This window comes from Falco naumanni, chromosome 19 (genome assembly GCF_017639655.2).
Source record: "Falco naumanni isolate bFalNau1 chromosome 19, bFalNau1.pat, whole genome shotgun sequence".
NCBI lineage: Eukaryota > Metazoa > Chordata > Aves > Falconiformes > Falconidae > Falco > Falco naumanni.
The window spans coordinates 667,325-683,989 of NC_054072.1; the positions used below are offsets into that span (position 1 = coordinate 667,325).

Below are 16,665 nucleotides of genomic sequence, written 5' to 3' on the forward strand. Positions count from 1 at the left end.
AAAAAAAAAAAGAGTACTTCTCAGTCCCTAGTTAGGATATTCAGCAGTGCATCTGCAAGCTCTCTGCACGGCAGTAGGCTTTATCTTCTTTAGTTGGAAATGAGTCATTTCCCTGTACTGTACCGAGATGCCCAATTTCCTTGGAAATTGTTCAGTTCTGCAGAGTCCCCAGAAATCACTTATTATTGGACTCTCTTTGTGCACGGGGTGTTTTACCTCAGTCTTAATAGATATCTGGGGATCTTTCACAGGTTAGAGTAATTACAAAAAAATAATAATGTAAAAAGGATAGAAGCAACTGAGACTTTACCCAGTTCATATTTAATGTGAAAGGCAAGTGACTCTTCTGTGTTGGCCACTGGCAACTCATCATATAGCCCCAAACCACAGCTGAGCAGAGTTTAATGACATTTAAAGCCTGCTAAATAAAAAAGGACAGCTTTCACACTTGTGTTAGCTGGCTGGCTGAAATGATTGCAGTTTCAGCTGTGTGGACTTACAGTATCTCGTACAGGACACTTGGAAATGAGGTGCAGATACCCCACAGCACCCTATGAACTATGGGAGAATGACAGTGGTCAAGGAAGACTTTGAGGTCTGTAGGGTGGGCTTGTAGACCCTTACCTACAGGAACTGTCAAGAACAAGGATGATGGAAGAGGTGAAGCATTAACCGTACTGAAGAGGCATGGTGGCTCAGCAGATAAGCAACTGTACAGCGATGCACTTTTAGATCTGTGCATCCAACATGGTAAAAATATAATCACTGACAATTTTACTTGCCTGAGAGCCATGTGCATCTTGAAAGTCTTCAGATGCTGGGGGATGGCGGACACAAGAATTAGGTCTGTTTTCAACATGCTGATCCAGTCTTGTTGGCGTCGCTGGAAGCCCAAGCCCAACAGTGATGCAGGAAAAAGGGCTGTGCAAAGGGTAAACATTGTTGCCATCCCACAGTAACCGGGGCCTGCCCAGCCAGTCTGCTTGGGACAGGAGCTTGTCAGCAGGATGGCTGTAGTTATTACCATAATACAGGAAACAATAGTCATGGGGAAAACACGAGCACGCTCTAGTTTCCGCTCCTGCCCCAGTCAGAGGGGAAGAAGGAGAGCGGTGCTGTCACGGAGGCATTCCTCTGGCAGCCACATGCTCCTCAGGGCTTTGTATTCTGGGCTGCAAGCTGGGAAAACCAATTTTTCCCATTTTAATATTTCCCTCACCTGTTTGAAATCCCAGCTCCGGCCTTCCCGGTTAACTCACGGAAAGGAGCTGGCTGCAGTGGATTCCATCAGCTGGAAAATTCCTGATTTCTGAGAAAAAAGGCTGAAAAGAACCCAAAGGATCTTTAAAAGAAATTCCATGAGATCTGAGCTAGACCAAACCTCCGAAGCCTGACCCAAAAGCTTTGGGAGCTTCGGAAAAGCGGTGTCACGGCGTGTGAGCACCTCGCTGCACGATGCGTGAGGTACTGGCGCAGGGAGGAGGAGGAAGATGTAATCTAACAGTAAATCCAAGATGCAGCCATCGCAAACCCAACTGCCAGGTTTAAAGCCTCAGTGAGTTTTGCGGGCTGGGGATTACCTCGTTTATTTTCAATTTTATTTGAGGCTCTTGAACCAGGCCGCTCGCAGGGCCTGCATGAAGACAAGCCGTGCACTTCAGGCCAAGCCCAAGATGTCACAGAAGGGCGCTTTTATTATTATGACACGAAAATGTCAAGTTTAAGCGCACTATTTCGAATTAAACCCGAACGGCCGTCACCAGGCGCGGCGCCAGCGCGGGCCGCGGCTCCTCGCTGACAGGATTTCCGCGCCCATCCCTCCCGCTGAGGGGAAGGAACGGCCCCCGGGGTCCCCCCGCTGCCCCGCAGGCCCCATCCCGCCGGCCGCGCCGCTGGGAAGCCTCTGCCCGGAGGGTCTCCCCTCACGGCCCCGCCGAAGCGGCGCCCCCCGCCCGCGCCCCCTCGCCCCCCGCCCCCGCGGCGGGGCCGCGCTGCATGCCGGGAGTTGTAGTCCCCGCCGCGCCGCCGCCGCGCCCGCTGGCTGCGCGGGAACTACCGCTCCCAGGGTGCCGCGCGGCAGGGCCGGGGCCGCCATTCCGCCTCCCGCCCCCCCCTTGCCGAAGGGCGTTCGCCCCTCCGCCGCGCTGCGGGGCGTGGGGTGACGGCTGCGCTCCCGGGGGGCTCCGCCGGCGGCGGGAGGGCCCGTGTGGCGGCGGGGCCGGGCCCTGGGGCTGGCGGGGGCGGCGCTATGGCCGGCAGCCGGGACTTCCTGTGACAGCCCATTTCCTGGTCGGATGGGGCCGGCGGGGGGCGGCGGCGGCGGGGTCGGTCCCTGACGGTGCTCTGGTGGCCGCCGGGAGCTCCGCCGAGCGGCGATGCGGGCCCCGGGCCCTACCGGCAGGCGGCCCCCGCCGTAACCTAGCCGGCGGGGCTGCGGCTGGGCCGGCCCTGGGCACGGCTGCGGGGTGCATGGAGGCACCCCCCGCCCGCAGAGAGGTACCGGGCGGGGGGCCCTGTCGGTCGGGGCTCCCCTGAGGGGGCTGCGGCGGCCCCGGGCCGTGCGGCGGGGTAACGCCTCTCTCCCCCCCGTTATCCCCCTGTGGTTTTGCAGGTGTGAATCCCCCGGAGCACAGCGCGCCTGCTCCGCCCGGCCCCGCGCGGCGAGCGGCCCCGGGGCCCCCTCGGCGGCCTCGGCCGGCTGCGGGCGCAGCGAGGCGGGGGGCTCGGGCCCGCGGGCGCGGCGTCGCCCCCACGGCCAGCGCCCGGCGGCCGCCCCCCGGAGCCATGAAGAAGTTTTTCGACTCGCGGCGGGAGCAGGGCGGCTCCGGCCCCGGCTCGGGCACCAGCGGCGGCGGCAGCGGCGGCGGCGCGGGCAGCGGGTACATCGGCCGGGTGTTCAGCATCGGTCGCCACCAGGTGACGGTGGACGAGGTGTTGGCGGAAGGTAAGGGCCCCGCGGCTTCTGCGGAGCCTTCGCGGCTCTTCCCAGCCCCTTCCCCTCGCAGCGCTGGCGGAGGGAGTCTCCGGCCTTTCCCGGGCACGCCGCCCCCCCTCTACCCCCGGCCCCCCCAACTTGTCATTGTCCTTGACAGGCTGGCGAGCCGGTGGCGTCTGACACGGCGGCTCTTACCGCCTGTAAACCCGCTGTGGGTTTGCTGCGCTTGGTTTGCTTTTGGTGTGTGGTTTCTTTGGGGTGTTGGTTTTTTTTTTTTTTTAATGCTTTAGGAAGCGAGAGGATTTCAAGGAGTTGTTTCCCACCTTTCCGAAGCTGGGACTCTAAAAAAAACCCAAACAACCACCCCCACCAAAATTGTCAGATGTTTTGGTGCAGAACAAGGTGCTGTAAATAAAGAAAGAAGTGGTCTTCGCTCTTAACTTTCTTCAGCTGGTTGCCTCCTTTTCTACCTTAAGCAGAAGGGAATGAAACACGAGTAAATTCCTTGTAGATATATCATGCACATAGGCTGAGTAGAGCTAGCTGTGATCAGGGACGAGGGATTTCTGTTTCTGTGGGGTTTCTGCAGGGGAAGCAGTAATCCCAATTACATTTCTTTTTCTTTTTCAAAATAAAACCATTAAAGAACTAAAATTGAACAGCAGGGGTTATAGAACTCTATATGCATACAGTCCTTGCAGAGCAGCAAGCTGCTGGTGGTATTTTTTTTCAATTCTAACCAGTGCGGCTGCTTTAACTATCATTTTACATTTAATTTGTTAGGGCTATAAGGAACCTTATGAATGGCTCTGGCTGGTAACCTTAGCCTCGACCTTCAGCGAGATGTTGGCCTCCTTAGACCTGCTCCTGGTCTGTCTCCTGCACAGCATCCTTTGCGATTTCAGTCAAAACAGTGTTTTGTTTTGATCTTGTAATTGCGAAGGAGAGGGCAGCTGCTGTATGAGAGCTGAGTGGGAGGACCTGTGTTGGCTTTTACAGAAAGAACCCTAAAAAGGAAAAGGGACTCTGTGTACGCTGTGTGTGTTGAGGGTTTTTAAAGTCACCACAGTGTACAAGAAAACGGGTCTGTGACCATCTTTCAAACATGGTTTCTGATACGTTCTGCTGTGTGCTGTGCTGAGAGGAGCACCAAAACCACCGGTCCTTCAACTAGTAACTATAGCAATTTTATTTTTTTTTAACCTGACTTGAAATTAGTAGTATAGGTTTGCCTTGGTTGATATTTCCAAAGCCCTTTTGGCCCTCAAAACTTAGGAGCTATGTGAACTAAACCTGAGAAGCTGTCAGTCTGTGTTGTTTTTTTTTTTTTTTTAATGTTGGTTGGCCTTATCCTGGTAGCATGGGAAAACATTTTTTTTTGCGGATGAATAATCTGTTGGCAGGTTCTGCTCTGGTGCTGACAGTGCCGGAAAGTGAGCCTGTGTGTCACTGGGCTGTCTCCTGCTCGGCCGGCCTAAGCTGCAGCCACCAAAGGAGCAAGGTGGTAGCGCGGATTGTGCGGGAGAAGTGCCTCTGCTCCATACCTTGCAGTCCTGGAGGAGCTGCTACTTCTGAGGGCTTTTCCCTGTGACTCCTGGTTTCTTGGTTGGCCTCTGGGATGGAGCATAGCCTAGGGTTGGCTACAACTCAGATCTGCGGGCACAGGTGCGGCAGGTCTGTGAAATAGGTTGCTGTGTTCTCTTCCTGACCACGCGATAAGGCTATGGAAGTTCTTCTGGTGAAACGTGCTATGCAGGTGGCTTCCTCCCAGTTGGGCTGCTGGTGTGGGGAGTCAGAAATCTTGCTGTGTGGTGGGCTAAGTCTCCAAGGGGACAAGAGCGAGCTGGCTCGTAGGTTTGCAGGCTGTTGCCTTTTGGTGGGAACAGAGGGGTGAAAATGCCGTTTCCTTTATAGGGAAGGTAGGTCACCTGGGGAGTCAGCATGGGTCAGGAGTGCTGCAGCATTGCGTACTTCTGGCCTTTCGGTGTAGCTGCGTGTGCTCCCCAGGTGCTGGTAAACAGTCTGTTTTCACGGACTCAGCTGGAGACCTGGGGAGCTCTCTGGCAACTTGGTTCCGGCATTACTGACATCTGAATCCTCGGCTGGAGAACTTTTTTGCATCTGCAGTGAATTTTGGTGGTTCAGCAGTGTTGAAAAGGCATCTTGTGAAGTCTTGGGCATTTCTGCTAAAAGGGAAAGTCCCCTGTGAAGCACTTTGGAGGAGGAGGAGGGATATCCTGTCTGGAAAAGAAATGTCTCTCATCCCCATTGCTTTAGAAGGGAGAGGAAAAGCCTGTGTTTTGGTGCAGCGTGTGAAGCCTAGAAAATAAATGAGATGTAAAAGTGGCTTGAAAGAAAGAGTCTCTGGAATGATGATGGATGGTGTGGGGGGAGACTCGAGTTGTGAGCCTGGGGAACTGGTTGAACCAGAATTTCTGGAATTAAAGCCTGGGGATTTACCTCTATCTGTCAAAGCTGTCACTGGTCACCCTCAATTCTGCTGAGCAACCCTGCTGAAGATGACTGCTCCCTGGCCCAGGATGGGAACCAGGAATCCTGAATGCAGGCACTGCGAAGTGTGCCAGATGGCTGATGTCTCCACGTGCTTACAGTCTCTTGCGTAGATCCCCCAGAATATCTGCTGTAGTTAGGTACACCCCCCACCCCCTTAAAAATAGGTGTCTGGATACTTGCTTTCCTGGGCAGGGAGGAACTGTTCCTTCCTTCTGGAAGGAAGTAGATGGGAATAATATAGAAGGAACTTGAATGGTTGGTTGTCTGTGGTGTTATAATGCTGGTGAATCAGTATTTTTTTTTTTTATAAACAGTATATTGCAATACATGGTTCTTAGTTGAGTCTTTGTAGTCATCTTGCACTAATCCGTACAATAGCATGAATAATCTCTTGAAAAAATTCCCCTCCAAGTTTGTATGAGGACTAACAGCTGTGGGAGGTCAGCACTGCTGGCCTTGGAGTTCTGCGAGGCCAGGGTTAGAGTCAGCAGCAGCATCATCATCCTAGTGCTCCGGTGTGGGCTGGGGGGTGTTGTTATTGACTTTAGGGTGATTGGTGTTTCGAGGAGCTGAGGTGAATGCCCAGGAGGCATTTGAGTGTCTGGATGAGTCTGGCTACTATCTCTTACTCTTTTGTTTATGAAAAGAAACCAAAACTGTGATCAAATTGGATGGTGCTTTTTGTTTCTGCCGGTGTGTAGGGAATGAAAACAGCGACAGAACCCTGCACTGGAGCCTTGAGGAGGACGGTGCCTCTCTGATGAGGACCAGAGTAGCAGAAACATTTAGAAGGATGTTGCCATAAATCAGAAATTTGCTAAGGAGTTTCTGGGATGTGCATGTGTGGCGAAGTAACACAAGTCACAGGTACTACTCTGAGCTAAAACAAAGAGGGTGGGGGTTGCCCCAGTGTCACCTTCTCAGGGGGCTATGTTTTGTGTTTCTCTGGGTACCTGCAATATTGTAAGAGTGCTGAATTGATCCAAGTGTTGATGGGATGCGTGTTTGAGCTAGGAATTCGTTTGTCTTGGTCTACTTCTAGCAAAAGATGCTGTGTTTCTTTGGTGGAAAGTCACTTTTTCAATTAGGAGTACTTTTCTGAAGGTGGTAGTTGTAGTCTTTCCCCCTTAAAATGTGGAAGTTAGGGGATTCAGGTTTAATAATTGTCAGATATTTAACGAATTTTTTTTCCAGATACATGCCCCTGTGTGTGCTGCTAGCTAATGTGAATTTCAAAGCATTTAATGGTAGACACTACAAACCAATGCAAAATCAGCTTCAGTTTGCCAGCCATAGTTGTTACTCTGTTTTAAAAAGACTGATTTTGTGGGAAGGTTTCATGATGACTTGCTCTAGCGGACCTGCAGGCCGACGTGTGTCTGAAGAGCTTGGTAAGGCTGTGAATGCCCAGCCTGTGCCCAGTGGGGAAACTGGGTCCCCTGAGCTGCCTGAATGTGTGCTTGGGCTAATGCTGACCCCCGCCTGGCTTACCCTCAGCGCTTCCTTTTCCTGGAGCGTGCAGCACTGTAACCCAAAGTCCCTAAAATTACACATGAACTTCTTCTGAAATAACTTCAGTTTAAACCAAACCCTATTTGAGGTAAATTTTGCAGATGTACGTGATCTTCAACCCAGTTCCAGTTGGGTTCAAGATGTCACTTTGAAGTGTGTTTTGTTGGTTATTGCCTTCTAGCTTCTGCCAAGTACTAGCTGCTAATCATCTGACCAGTGACATTTGGATTAGGAATTAAACTATTTCTCCTCTTGGAATGGGACATGTGATTTTTTTATTCCCCCCCCCCCCTCCTGTGTACCTTGTGAGGCAGGGCATGTATGCTGTGTTCTGCACTGCTAAGTAGGCTGTTGGCTCCTCTGTGTTTTGGTAGTCTGGGTTTTTTTTTTTTGAGTGCACAAGCCAGGCAAACTGGTGAAGAATCCCAAGTGAGTTGTTTGGTAAATGTCAAGGTATCCCAAGTGCTTTGGTGCTTTTAACAGCACAGATTTTGCTGGGGCAGAGTGTGCGCCGCGTCCCTGGATGTAATCAGGAAGGAAAAGAAGGTGTTAGAGGATTTAACTCTGTAAGTTGTATAGCCCAGAGGCTTGCATCATCTAGCCTCACTTGTAAGCTTTATCAGCATGTCAGAGAATGGGCCTGGGATTGTACATGGGGGTGGCTGGTTTCTTACGTAACAGTTACATTAGCTAAAAGCGTATTTAATGGCAGTGTTAGCCCTGTGCAGTCATGGGAGAACGAGTTTTCTGCAGTCATCTTCCCTGGAAGGAGCCTTCCATGTTAAAACAAAATAGGTCCTAATTCAAGCGGTCCCGCAACAGCCTTATGTAGCTGTTGTCAATGACTTGGTATAAGAGAGCTTAATTTTGGGATTCTGGCTGGGGAAAATACAGGGTTTATCCAGCTCGAGTGTTGAAGAAGCGTTCTAGTAGTTATATATGAACAGGTTACTAACCTCTGGTTGCAACACCAGCAATGACATCTTGCATCTAAGGAGAACATGTGCTGCCATAATGTTTGTTCTGTGCTGTGGGCCTTCTCCCCATTGTACAGCAGCTTGTCAGAGGTTGAAGAGAGCAGGTGGTAAGTTATAAATGTGCTGAAGACAAGCTGGAATTCACTTTGGGTTTAGCACTTGCTGCCTTCCAAGCTCACCCACCTGCATTAATCACCGCTAATAAGAGGCCAGAACTGACTAGGTGCTGCTCACTTGCATTGAGACTGGAAGCTGCTTCCTTTGAAGGTGACTTTTTTTTTTTTTTTTCAGTGAAAATAGTGATTTGGACAGACTGAGGCTGTGCCCATTGGAATAGTAGCTTCCTGGATGCAGGACTTGCTGCTGCTCTTCTGGAAAGTCACAACCAATTTGCTTTCATTTGTACTAATAAGTGTTTACTCGTGTTTCACATGTACAAGGAGGCAGGAAGTCTCTGAGGAGAAACATGCCATAAGCAAACTTGGTTTACAGAGGAGCTCTTTTTTGATAATGAGAGGTAGCTGAATAAATAAGCTTCCGAGGAAAACGATGCCTTTTTCTTGCTTTGGGGGGAAGCGCAGGATGTCCTTGTGGTGGTATTGTATTGGAAACATACCTCCTTAAATTAGATACTGGCTGCTGTACCTTTTTGGATGTAGGATCAATACTGACGGTGATTTACAAGCAGAAGGAAAAGATTCGGAAAGACTTAAGAGAAACACAGTTGCAAGGTAATTTTCTCTCATTTGTGGCTTTTTATCATTATGGAAAATTTCCTTTTCTGCTTTTGTAGGAGGTCCAGAAATTGCCACTAAATGAAATGAAGGTTATTGTTAGCTGCCTACAGTATGATACAGTAGAATGAAAGCAGAGGAGAGCCACTGCAGCTCCTCTAACGTGAGGAGGTTGCACTACCCTGTTGCCAGAGTATCTGAGCCCTGGCACAGTCTATGAAAATGTCCTGCGGTTCCTTTTAGGGCTGCTGGGAAATAACATACTGAGATATGAAGGTGAAGCAATGCAGAGTATGTGTGGCCAAGTCAGGAATTGATCCCTGGCCTTCCAGATTGAGTGCTTTAATTGCAGTCTGTGTTTTCTCTCAAATGCTGCCTCTGTGTGTTTTAAATGGGCATGCTCTTGGCACACATGTGATTTGGGCATAAATTTACGCTTGCTCTGTGGCAGAGCCCACGGTGACATCAGGACCTCGGGCCATGTGTCGCAGGATTGGATTAAAGACTTTTTTGGAACAAGATGCTCAGAGCATCTGGTTTGCTTCATGATTTTGCAGAAACAAATTATGTACCAGTGACGAGTGATCTCATAGATTAAAAATAAAAAAAGCCATCAGCAGCTGAGTTCCCCAAGCAGAGACTTTGCATGCAGGTACATCCACCTCGCAGTTGAGCTGGAAGCTAGCTGGTGCTGTGATGGGACGGGTAGATTTGTTAGGAACATGCTGGTTTTACTTCCTATGTGGTGTCTGTAGGGCTGTAGTAGGGAGGTGACCCCAAAATGTGCCCGTGTAAACTTAGAAAGGAATCTGGTGCGCTGTTCTTGAGGGTGATGGCTTCAGAAGACCATGCATTTTACTATCTAAAAGCACAGCTGTTATTCAGATGACATCTTAGCTTGTATCTCCTTTACTTCTGTAAGCTAAATGCTGCTTGCAAGATTGACATGTGTTTTTGCTGCACAACTCTAATGGCAGCAGTAAAATAAACTCAGAGCTTGTCACTTAGGGAAGTGCAGAATGCTCCATGCAAAGCACGATGTGACCTGGTTCACGTGGGCTTTCCTTGAGCATCAGTTTCTATTCAAAGCACCATAGCAAGCAAGAGGAACCCTTGGTTTGATGTGATGTGCCTGTTTTTGTGACTTAACTGCTATTCTGGATTATACATGGAAGCTATTCAGAAGTTGGGGGAGTGAGAGTCTTATAAAACTCATGACTTTCAAAGCATTTAAAAATACCTAAAATGAACACAAATAATCAGTGCTGACGTGAGAGGAGCCTGGAAGTGCAGACCTATTGCTTTATGTGCTTTCGCTGCGTGACCTACCTGCTAAGTCAGTGATACTTTAGTTACCTGTCATGAGCCTCTGAAGGATTAATTGCTTCTGACTTGGGAAGTGCTTCAGAAATAAAGACCTTCTTTCCAGCATTTAGCTGCTTGCTTTGGAGGAGTGAGCTGGATCGATGGGAGATCCTTGCCTTATGACTGCCCTGTGTTGACATGAAGATATTTGTGGTTGCTGTTGACCCTTGGGCTCTGGTCTAATAACTCTTTGTGACCTTTGGCAAGAAGTGTCTAATACCAGGGGATATGCAAATGGTTAGTGACATGAAAGATGCGGTGAAATACTTAAAATACCCTTTAAGTTAGGAGGAGGAGGATCTGTGGAAGCACCTGTGTGTATGTTTGTGCTCGTGTGCTGACATACCTGCCTTTTTTACCCAGGTATTGTAGCACTGCTCATGAGGCAGGCATATGCGTGGTGTGTAGAGAGTAGATGACTAACAAGGAATAACCAGCCCTCTGGGATTCCGCACAAACAGGCAGGAGACGTTGGCTGGAGGGAAGAGGCAGTGCCATGTCTGTTTGGGGCGAGAGTTGGGGTAAGGGCAGGAGATAAGCAGAGATAAGGCTGGGCCGGTGGCTGGGATGGAAGGGTGTTCTCTTCATAGGATCCCTGTTACTTTGACTAGAGTTCTGCAGATGTTCTGTTAGGCAACCTGAACACTTGAGAAGTACTTGCTAAACTCATGTGAGGTCTCTGTGTCTTATTTCACCCTTGCTGTGCAGGTAGTGTCAGCAGGATGCTCCTGATTCTGCTGGGGAGCAGGTGACATGGGTGCTAGCTGATGTGCATGGAGTATTCCCTGGGAATTTCAGCAAGCGCTGCTTGCAAAGTTGAGTGTGTTGTGACACAAGCTCTTTGGTGGCTGCGTGCTCGTTACAGCCCTTTCACATGTCAGTGCATGTAAGATGACACAAGAAGCCAGCCCTGGTTGTCAACTGGTGAGAGCTTGCTGGTACTTATGTGTTGTTTTTAAATTGGTTGTGTCTGTAAGGAAATAATTAAAAAAAGCATTGCAGAGCACTGATGTGTGGATTGTGGGGTGGCAAAGGACGAAGGAGGGACAGTATGGCAAGGGGAAAGAGAAGGGAGCAGTGCAGGCTTGGGTCTGTCCTGGAGTGCCTTGAGTGCATATTTCTGGCAAGAAAAATTCTGCTCAAAGTCAGAGCCTTTTTTTTTTTGGCATTTACCTGTTGCTTTTGAGTTAGAAGCTGTACTTGAATATGTGACTATGAGTTTTCTCTTTTGTTTCTATACCCAGTTACCAGTTGTAGTTGGAACTGTTGTGCTCTCTCCGTTTTCAGCAAACATAACGACCCCTGTGTATTAGGTGTCACACAAGTTGTGTTTCTGTGTGTGGTTTTTTTCCCCTTCCCCTCTCTGCAAAGTAGACAAACATATGGTGGAAGAAAGACTTTTCAAATTATTTTACAAATGAGAATCTGAAGCACATGAAGATTGCAGCGGTTTGATAAGGGCTACATAGGAAAGCAGTGACGAAGCCTTGTATTAAATGCAAATGTAACTCCTTGTCTGGTGTTTTAACCACAGTGTCATTAACATTCATGTCACCATAGTATCGAGGAACTTTTATCATGGACTAGGGCCCTGTGTCACATAACGGAAACGCAGAACAAAGACTGTGTCCGTACTCCTGGGAGATGCCTGGCTGCTCTTGCTTGTGCCTGCTGAGGCTCACCAATTGCATTTGGTACCAAAATACGCTGGTGTGCTGCTGCTTTAGGAGGCATGTTCAGAAAGACACATGGCTAGGTGCAAGCAGCTGTAACCTTACAGCTGATTATGACATGATAATTAACACGCGGTATCTTCTAAAGATCTGATGCTATTCAGAGACCACAGGAAACACGCAAACGACCTTGCTCACACAGCATTCAGCAGAATGTGTGACGGGATTAAACATACTGGATTTTTTAAAAATGAAAATGATGCTATTTTTGGAGCGGGACAGATGGTAATTTTCTACCTTTTGCTTTTGTTTTAAACTTAACAGCCTAAGAAGCACTTACGTTGTACCTTTGAAGCTTTTTCTGCTACTGAGCAGACTAGAAATGCATATATTGATATATATATATGTTGGGATTCTCAAGCAATTATGTAAGTTCATTTGAGCTGATGAATTAAATCCCCTAATAATTATGGGGCTTGTGAGTAACTGTCAGAAGACTGCAGATTCTGGACAATCCCTGCAACCCTCTCCTGTTTCTGGACATCTGACAACTGAACAGAAAGGCATATGCTTATTCATATCTCTGCCCTTCCTCACCCATATATTTGTGGAAAAACAAAGCCCTGCTTCATGTAGGGTGGATTTTTAAATCTTTTAAAATTTTATTTTTTTTTCCCCCTATGCTGAATGATGAACACTGTGTGCTCCTGACTGTACCTAGTGATTTGAATTCCCTGAGAGCTGCCCGGTAGATACCTCTGTCCAGGCTTGGCATGTACTGAGGAGTTGAAAAGTTCATTGCTGTCTTCAGGGTTTGATTAGCATATACTCTTCTGGAGGAATATTATGTAGTCCTTAAGTCATGTTTTCTCTCACTCAGTGAGATGGTAGTTTTGTGGCTCAAGACTATATACCTGTAGCTATTGGCGACCTGAAAAGTTTGAAATGTGGATTCCTGGGTTTAAGCAGAAGCAGCTTGTTTGAAACAAACCTCCACAGACTGTTGTGAAGCTCTTACAGTGTCATGTTAGCTCAGGCTTCTCCTAAAATGTATGTCTTGGGGTTTCTCTTGTGTTTTTCATGCTGCTTTGCTCAGTAGGGATGTCTGGGTGCTGCCATAGTAATCAAAATTCCTAAATGTCTAACTTGTCTGTTGCCATGAGCTGTCTTTGGATCCTTGCATAATTGCTTCCCAAATGGAGTTTGCTGTTACCATAGCACTTAAGGTCTCCAGTAAGCCCGCTTGGGCTGGCCCTTGCATGCAAGTCCAGTTAAAAACCAGTCCCAGCCCTGGCCGGCTTAGTAGTGCTTTCTCCTTCCTCTGCACCTCCAGCTACAACCTGTTCTCCACTCAACGAGTTTTATTTTTTCTCTCCTCTTCTGTTGATGTGATTCACCGCTTCCTTGCCTTTCCAGTGAAGCTTTTCAGCTGCGTGCAGTTGCTGCAGCTTCTTGCTGGCTTTGCAGTTCCAGTCATGTTCACTCAAAACCAGTCATGCTCCACAGCATGTTTATGCCATTGCTGATTTCACTTGGAGATGAACAAGGTCTCGGATGCTATTAGCAGCTGCTTGGAATAATAGCAGCTGAAACGTGCTTTTTAGAGGGCTGACTGGTAACAAAACAAATGATACTTTTTTAAAAATTGTTTTTTTTAAGCTGTGAGTTATTCAGGACCCATTAATTTAATTTCCCCTCCCCCCTTCCAGTCTTAGAGTGGAAGTTCAAGGACTAAAATTGTCACAGTAGAGAGGGACTGAGTCTGCTTTGCCAAGTAATCTTCTTGGAGGCAGCGTGTCTTGCTGCATAGTAATAAAACACTGCTCCATCAGCTTTGGGTTTCCAAGTCTGCCTGTCAGGGAGGAATTGAGTGGATGTACAGGACTGGAAAGCGGAGCACATGCCTGGCAAATCTACCCACGTGAATACCTAAACGTGCTTCCTGCTGTGAAGGCCAGTACGGTTCCGTAGCCTTTAGTGAGCTGCGATTTGTTATGAAATTGCTGTCACAAATACTGGGAGACTTTAATACCCCTAAATTAAGGTATCCAGGCTGTGTTCTGACAGTTCTCGGAGGATGGGTAGTGTGACAAGCTATTGCTGCACTTGGACTAGAGCTTTTCCAATGGGAGTGTGGAGCTAATGCACAGGATGATACTTGCCCGCTGAATATTTTAGGCTTCTAATATGCTGCTGCATGGCAGAGATTAATTTCCTTTCCTTACCCACCTTCCCCCCCCCCCCCCCCCCCCCCGCCTCTTTTCCCCCCCTCCTTTCTCTGCTATTTATGATTTACAGCTGCTGCCTTTTTTTGACTTTCTCTATAGAACCGGCTGGGAGTTGAAGGGGTATTGTCCAGGGCAGGGGAGTGACTCTTAAAAGATCTGTAATGAGGCAGTGTCCTGAAAAATGCAAAGAAATGAAGCTAAATAGCTTTAAATCAGACCTATCAAAATAAAACCCAGAGAAGCGAGGAAGTGGCAGTTAAGCTTTTCCCACGTCATCAGTGCAGTGAAAATGCCTGTGACTATGTAAGTATTTTGTGGCTGTTTGCAGTTGTGAGCCTCATCGTTAATGAGCTAAACATTCATCTCAAAAAATCCGCAACAGTCCCTAGCCAACCAGTCTTGCTCTCCTAAAATTAGGAGAGGTAAAGACCATGCTTCGAACGTTCTGTGTCGGGTGACGTTTCTGGTTGCGTTATTTTGCACAATTCAGGCACTCGTGGCCATGACTGCCACGCTAACATTAACTATGACGTCCTGCCTATTTAAGAAGTGCTCAGGAGAGGGTGGAGCCTGTAAATCTAAATCTGTCTTGTCATGGCCTAGATATCGCAGCAGTGACACTAAGCGAGGGCCCTATAATTATGTTGGTAATATTGGATAATCACATTAGTATTCTCAGCTATGGTAAATCTGTGTAGGGCTAACCGTGTCCCTGCTTTACTCTCACTGAGAAGCTGACCCATGAGCTTTACGTGAGCTCGATGCTTTGTTTTACCTGGGGAGAAGTCCTTTGCTCTGTTAGATATGCTAGATGTTCTATTAAAGTTTATCTGGTAGTATTTAAAGACTAGAGCTTAAGCAGTGCTATGGCTGGAGCTGTGAGTGCTGCTGCTTTCTTGAGTTGCTAGTGAGAGGAGTTTATAAAAAGCAGGGCTCTGCACCTTGGGCTTATTTTCAGCATTGGATGCAGATCTTTGCCTTGATGGTGTGTGGTGTCTAATGGATGTGCATTACTCTGGACATACCTTTATAGCTGGTGGTTTTTTCTTTCCTTTTTTTCTTTCCCCCTTCTTACTAAATGGGTTGTGCGGTAGTTGCAGTTTGTATCCAGCACAAAGCTGACGCAGGTGCTGGGCTTTCTGTGCCCAGCGAACTTGCTCAGCGTGAAGCTGCCGAACAGATTGTTGCTGGCCAGCAATGGAGGGTCCTCTTCTTTTAAGCCAGTAGAACATGAAAAACTGTATTGCTTATATGTGCAGATTTACTTTGTGGAGACCAAATTCTTTCCAGACCAAATGTGAGCTGTGCAGGGGATTTCTTGCTGCTTAAAATGGTTATTGCTGGTGAAAGAGTACAGACCCCCATGCCTAAACCTTGAGACCTCTGGAGCTGCCTGTGTAATTCTCTGCCACCAGCTGTCTGTGTGAAGCAGATGATTAAATGTGAGTTTATGACCTGCTCTGCTCAGAACTGGTGGAGAGATGAATGTGAACCAGGTGAATGCAGATTCTGCCTTGATTTCCCAGCACTGCTTTCCTCTGGGGTAGGACCAAACCTGTGAAGCCCCAGCCTTTGCTAGGGGGAAGCCAGCTGTGCTCGTGTTTGCTCTGCAAGGAGGGAAGGCGAGCTGGTGCTTTTATGGGACTGCTGCCCAGCAAAGTTTGAATATTCTTCAAGAGTTTGTCCTATGCCAGGAGGATGCTGTGCTTGGATATCTTGACACGCAACCCATGTCCCTGTTCCTTGTGTAGTTTCTTTAGTTGAAGTATCACTAGAAATATTTAGAAAATTAGAAGCTGTGTTTCCTGTAAGTACAGTTTAACTCGGTGCTCTCTTCTTACAGTTGTGTCACTGTTGAAATCTTCTTTTGACTATGATCACTATTAAATTCCCTGTCTTGTTGCAGATATACCTGCTTAGCTAATTTTCCATCTGCTTAGTAACTCATCTGGGGAGATGCAGGCTTCAGCTGATCCTCCTGATATTTGTGCCTGTTTCAGGTTTCCTGTCTTGAAATACTAGGTGTTCTTTATGCTTTATCTAGGTGCTATCTGCTTTCCCTGCAGTTCTGCAGCTCTGATTTGCTCCTACAGCCACTTAAAATAGTCAGAACGTGGATGAAATTTGAGTGATCGTGACCATTGCTACTTCCACAGATGGAGCTCTTTCAGCTGGAGTTAGTGGTTCGCGTTTTTTCTTTGCCCTCAAGATAACTCTTAAATGTTCAGACTATTTAATTGGCGGTTGATGTTTCAAGATCTGATTTGATAAGTTTCCCAGAGCAGTTCTATCTCCACTCCGGTATGGAGCCTTTTAAAGTGCTGTTTAGGGGAAATGGAAGCAGCTCAAAGGAACAGACTAACCCACAACTGAAAGCTTAGTAAACCAGTCAGAATCTACACTGATTTCTGTTTTGTTTTAATGGTGTTTAACTCCCTGTACAGGTGAATGTGGTGCGATAAGGCACTGAGAGCTGTATCTTCCCTCTTGGAAATGAGCATGGGGAGCTTCCCAGAGACTGCTCCCACGTACGAAAGGAAGCATACTTTTTTCTGCAGTCTCACTTGCTTCATAGCTGTTAGGTGCACATGGACTATAAGGACTTGTATCTTTGTGTTTTGGAGATCCCCTGTACAGAGACCCTACTTCCTACCTTGCAAAGACCAGCGGTTTGTATTCCTGCTACGCGGAGTTCATCTTAAGAGCTTGCTCCAAATGCTGCTTTAG

The 16,665-nt window shown here is 47.9% G+C and overlaps 1 protein-coding gene across 13 annotated transcripts in view; it reads left to right on the forward strand.

Moving 5' to 3' along the window:
* The first annotated feature begins 2,101 nt into the window (after window positions 1-2,101).
* The window catches only part of AAK1 (AP2 associated kinase 1), an 85,447-nt gene continuing 70,883 nt past the window's right edge, over window positions 2,102-16,665 (forward strand). For 10 of the 13 annotated variants that reach the window (XM_040617827.1, XM_040617831.1, XM_040617833.1 and 7 more), the window contains exons 1-2: window positions 2,102-2,496; window positions 2,612-2,944. In XM_040617827.1, the coding sequence (XP_040473761.1) occupies window positions 2,785-2,944 (160 nt within the window). In that variant the 5' untranslated portion in view covers window positions 2,102-2,496; window positions 2,612-2,784. The remainder of the gene's footprint in view (window positions 2,497-2,611; window positions 2,945-16,665) is intronic. The other 3 variants (XM_040617838.1, XM_040617837.1, XM_040617839.1) reach the window with 3 other exon arrangements.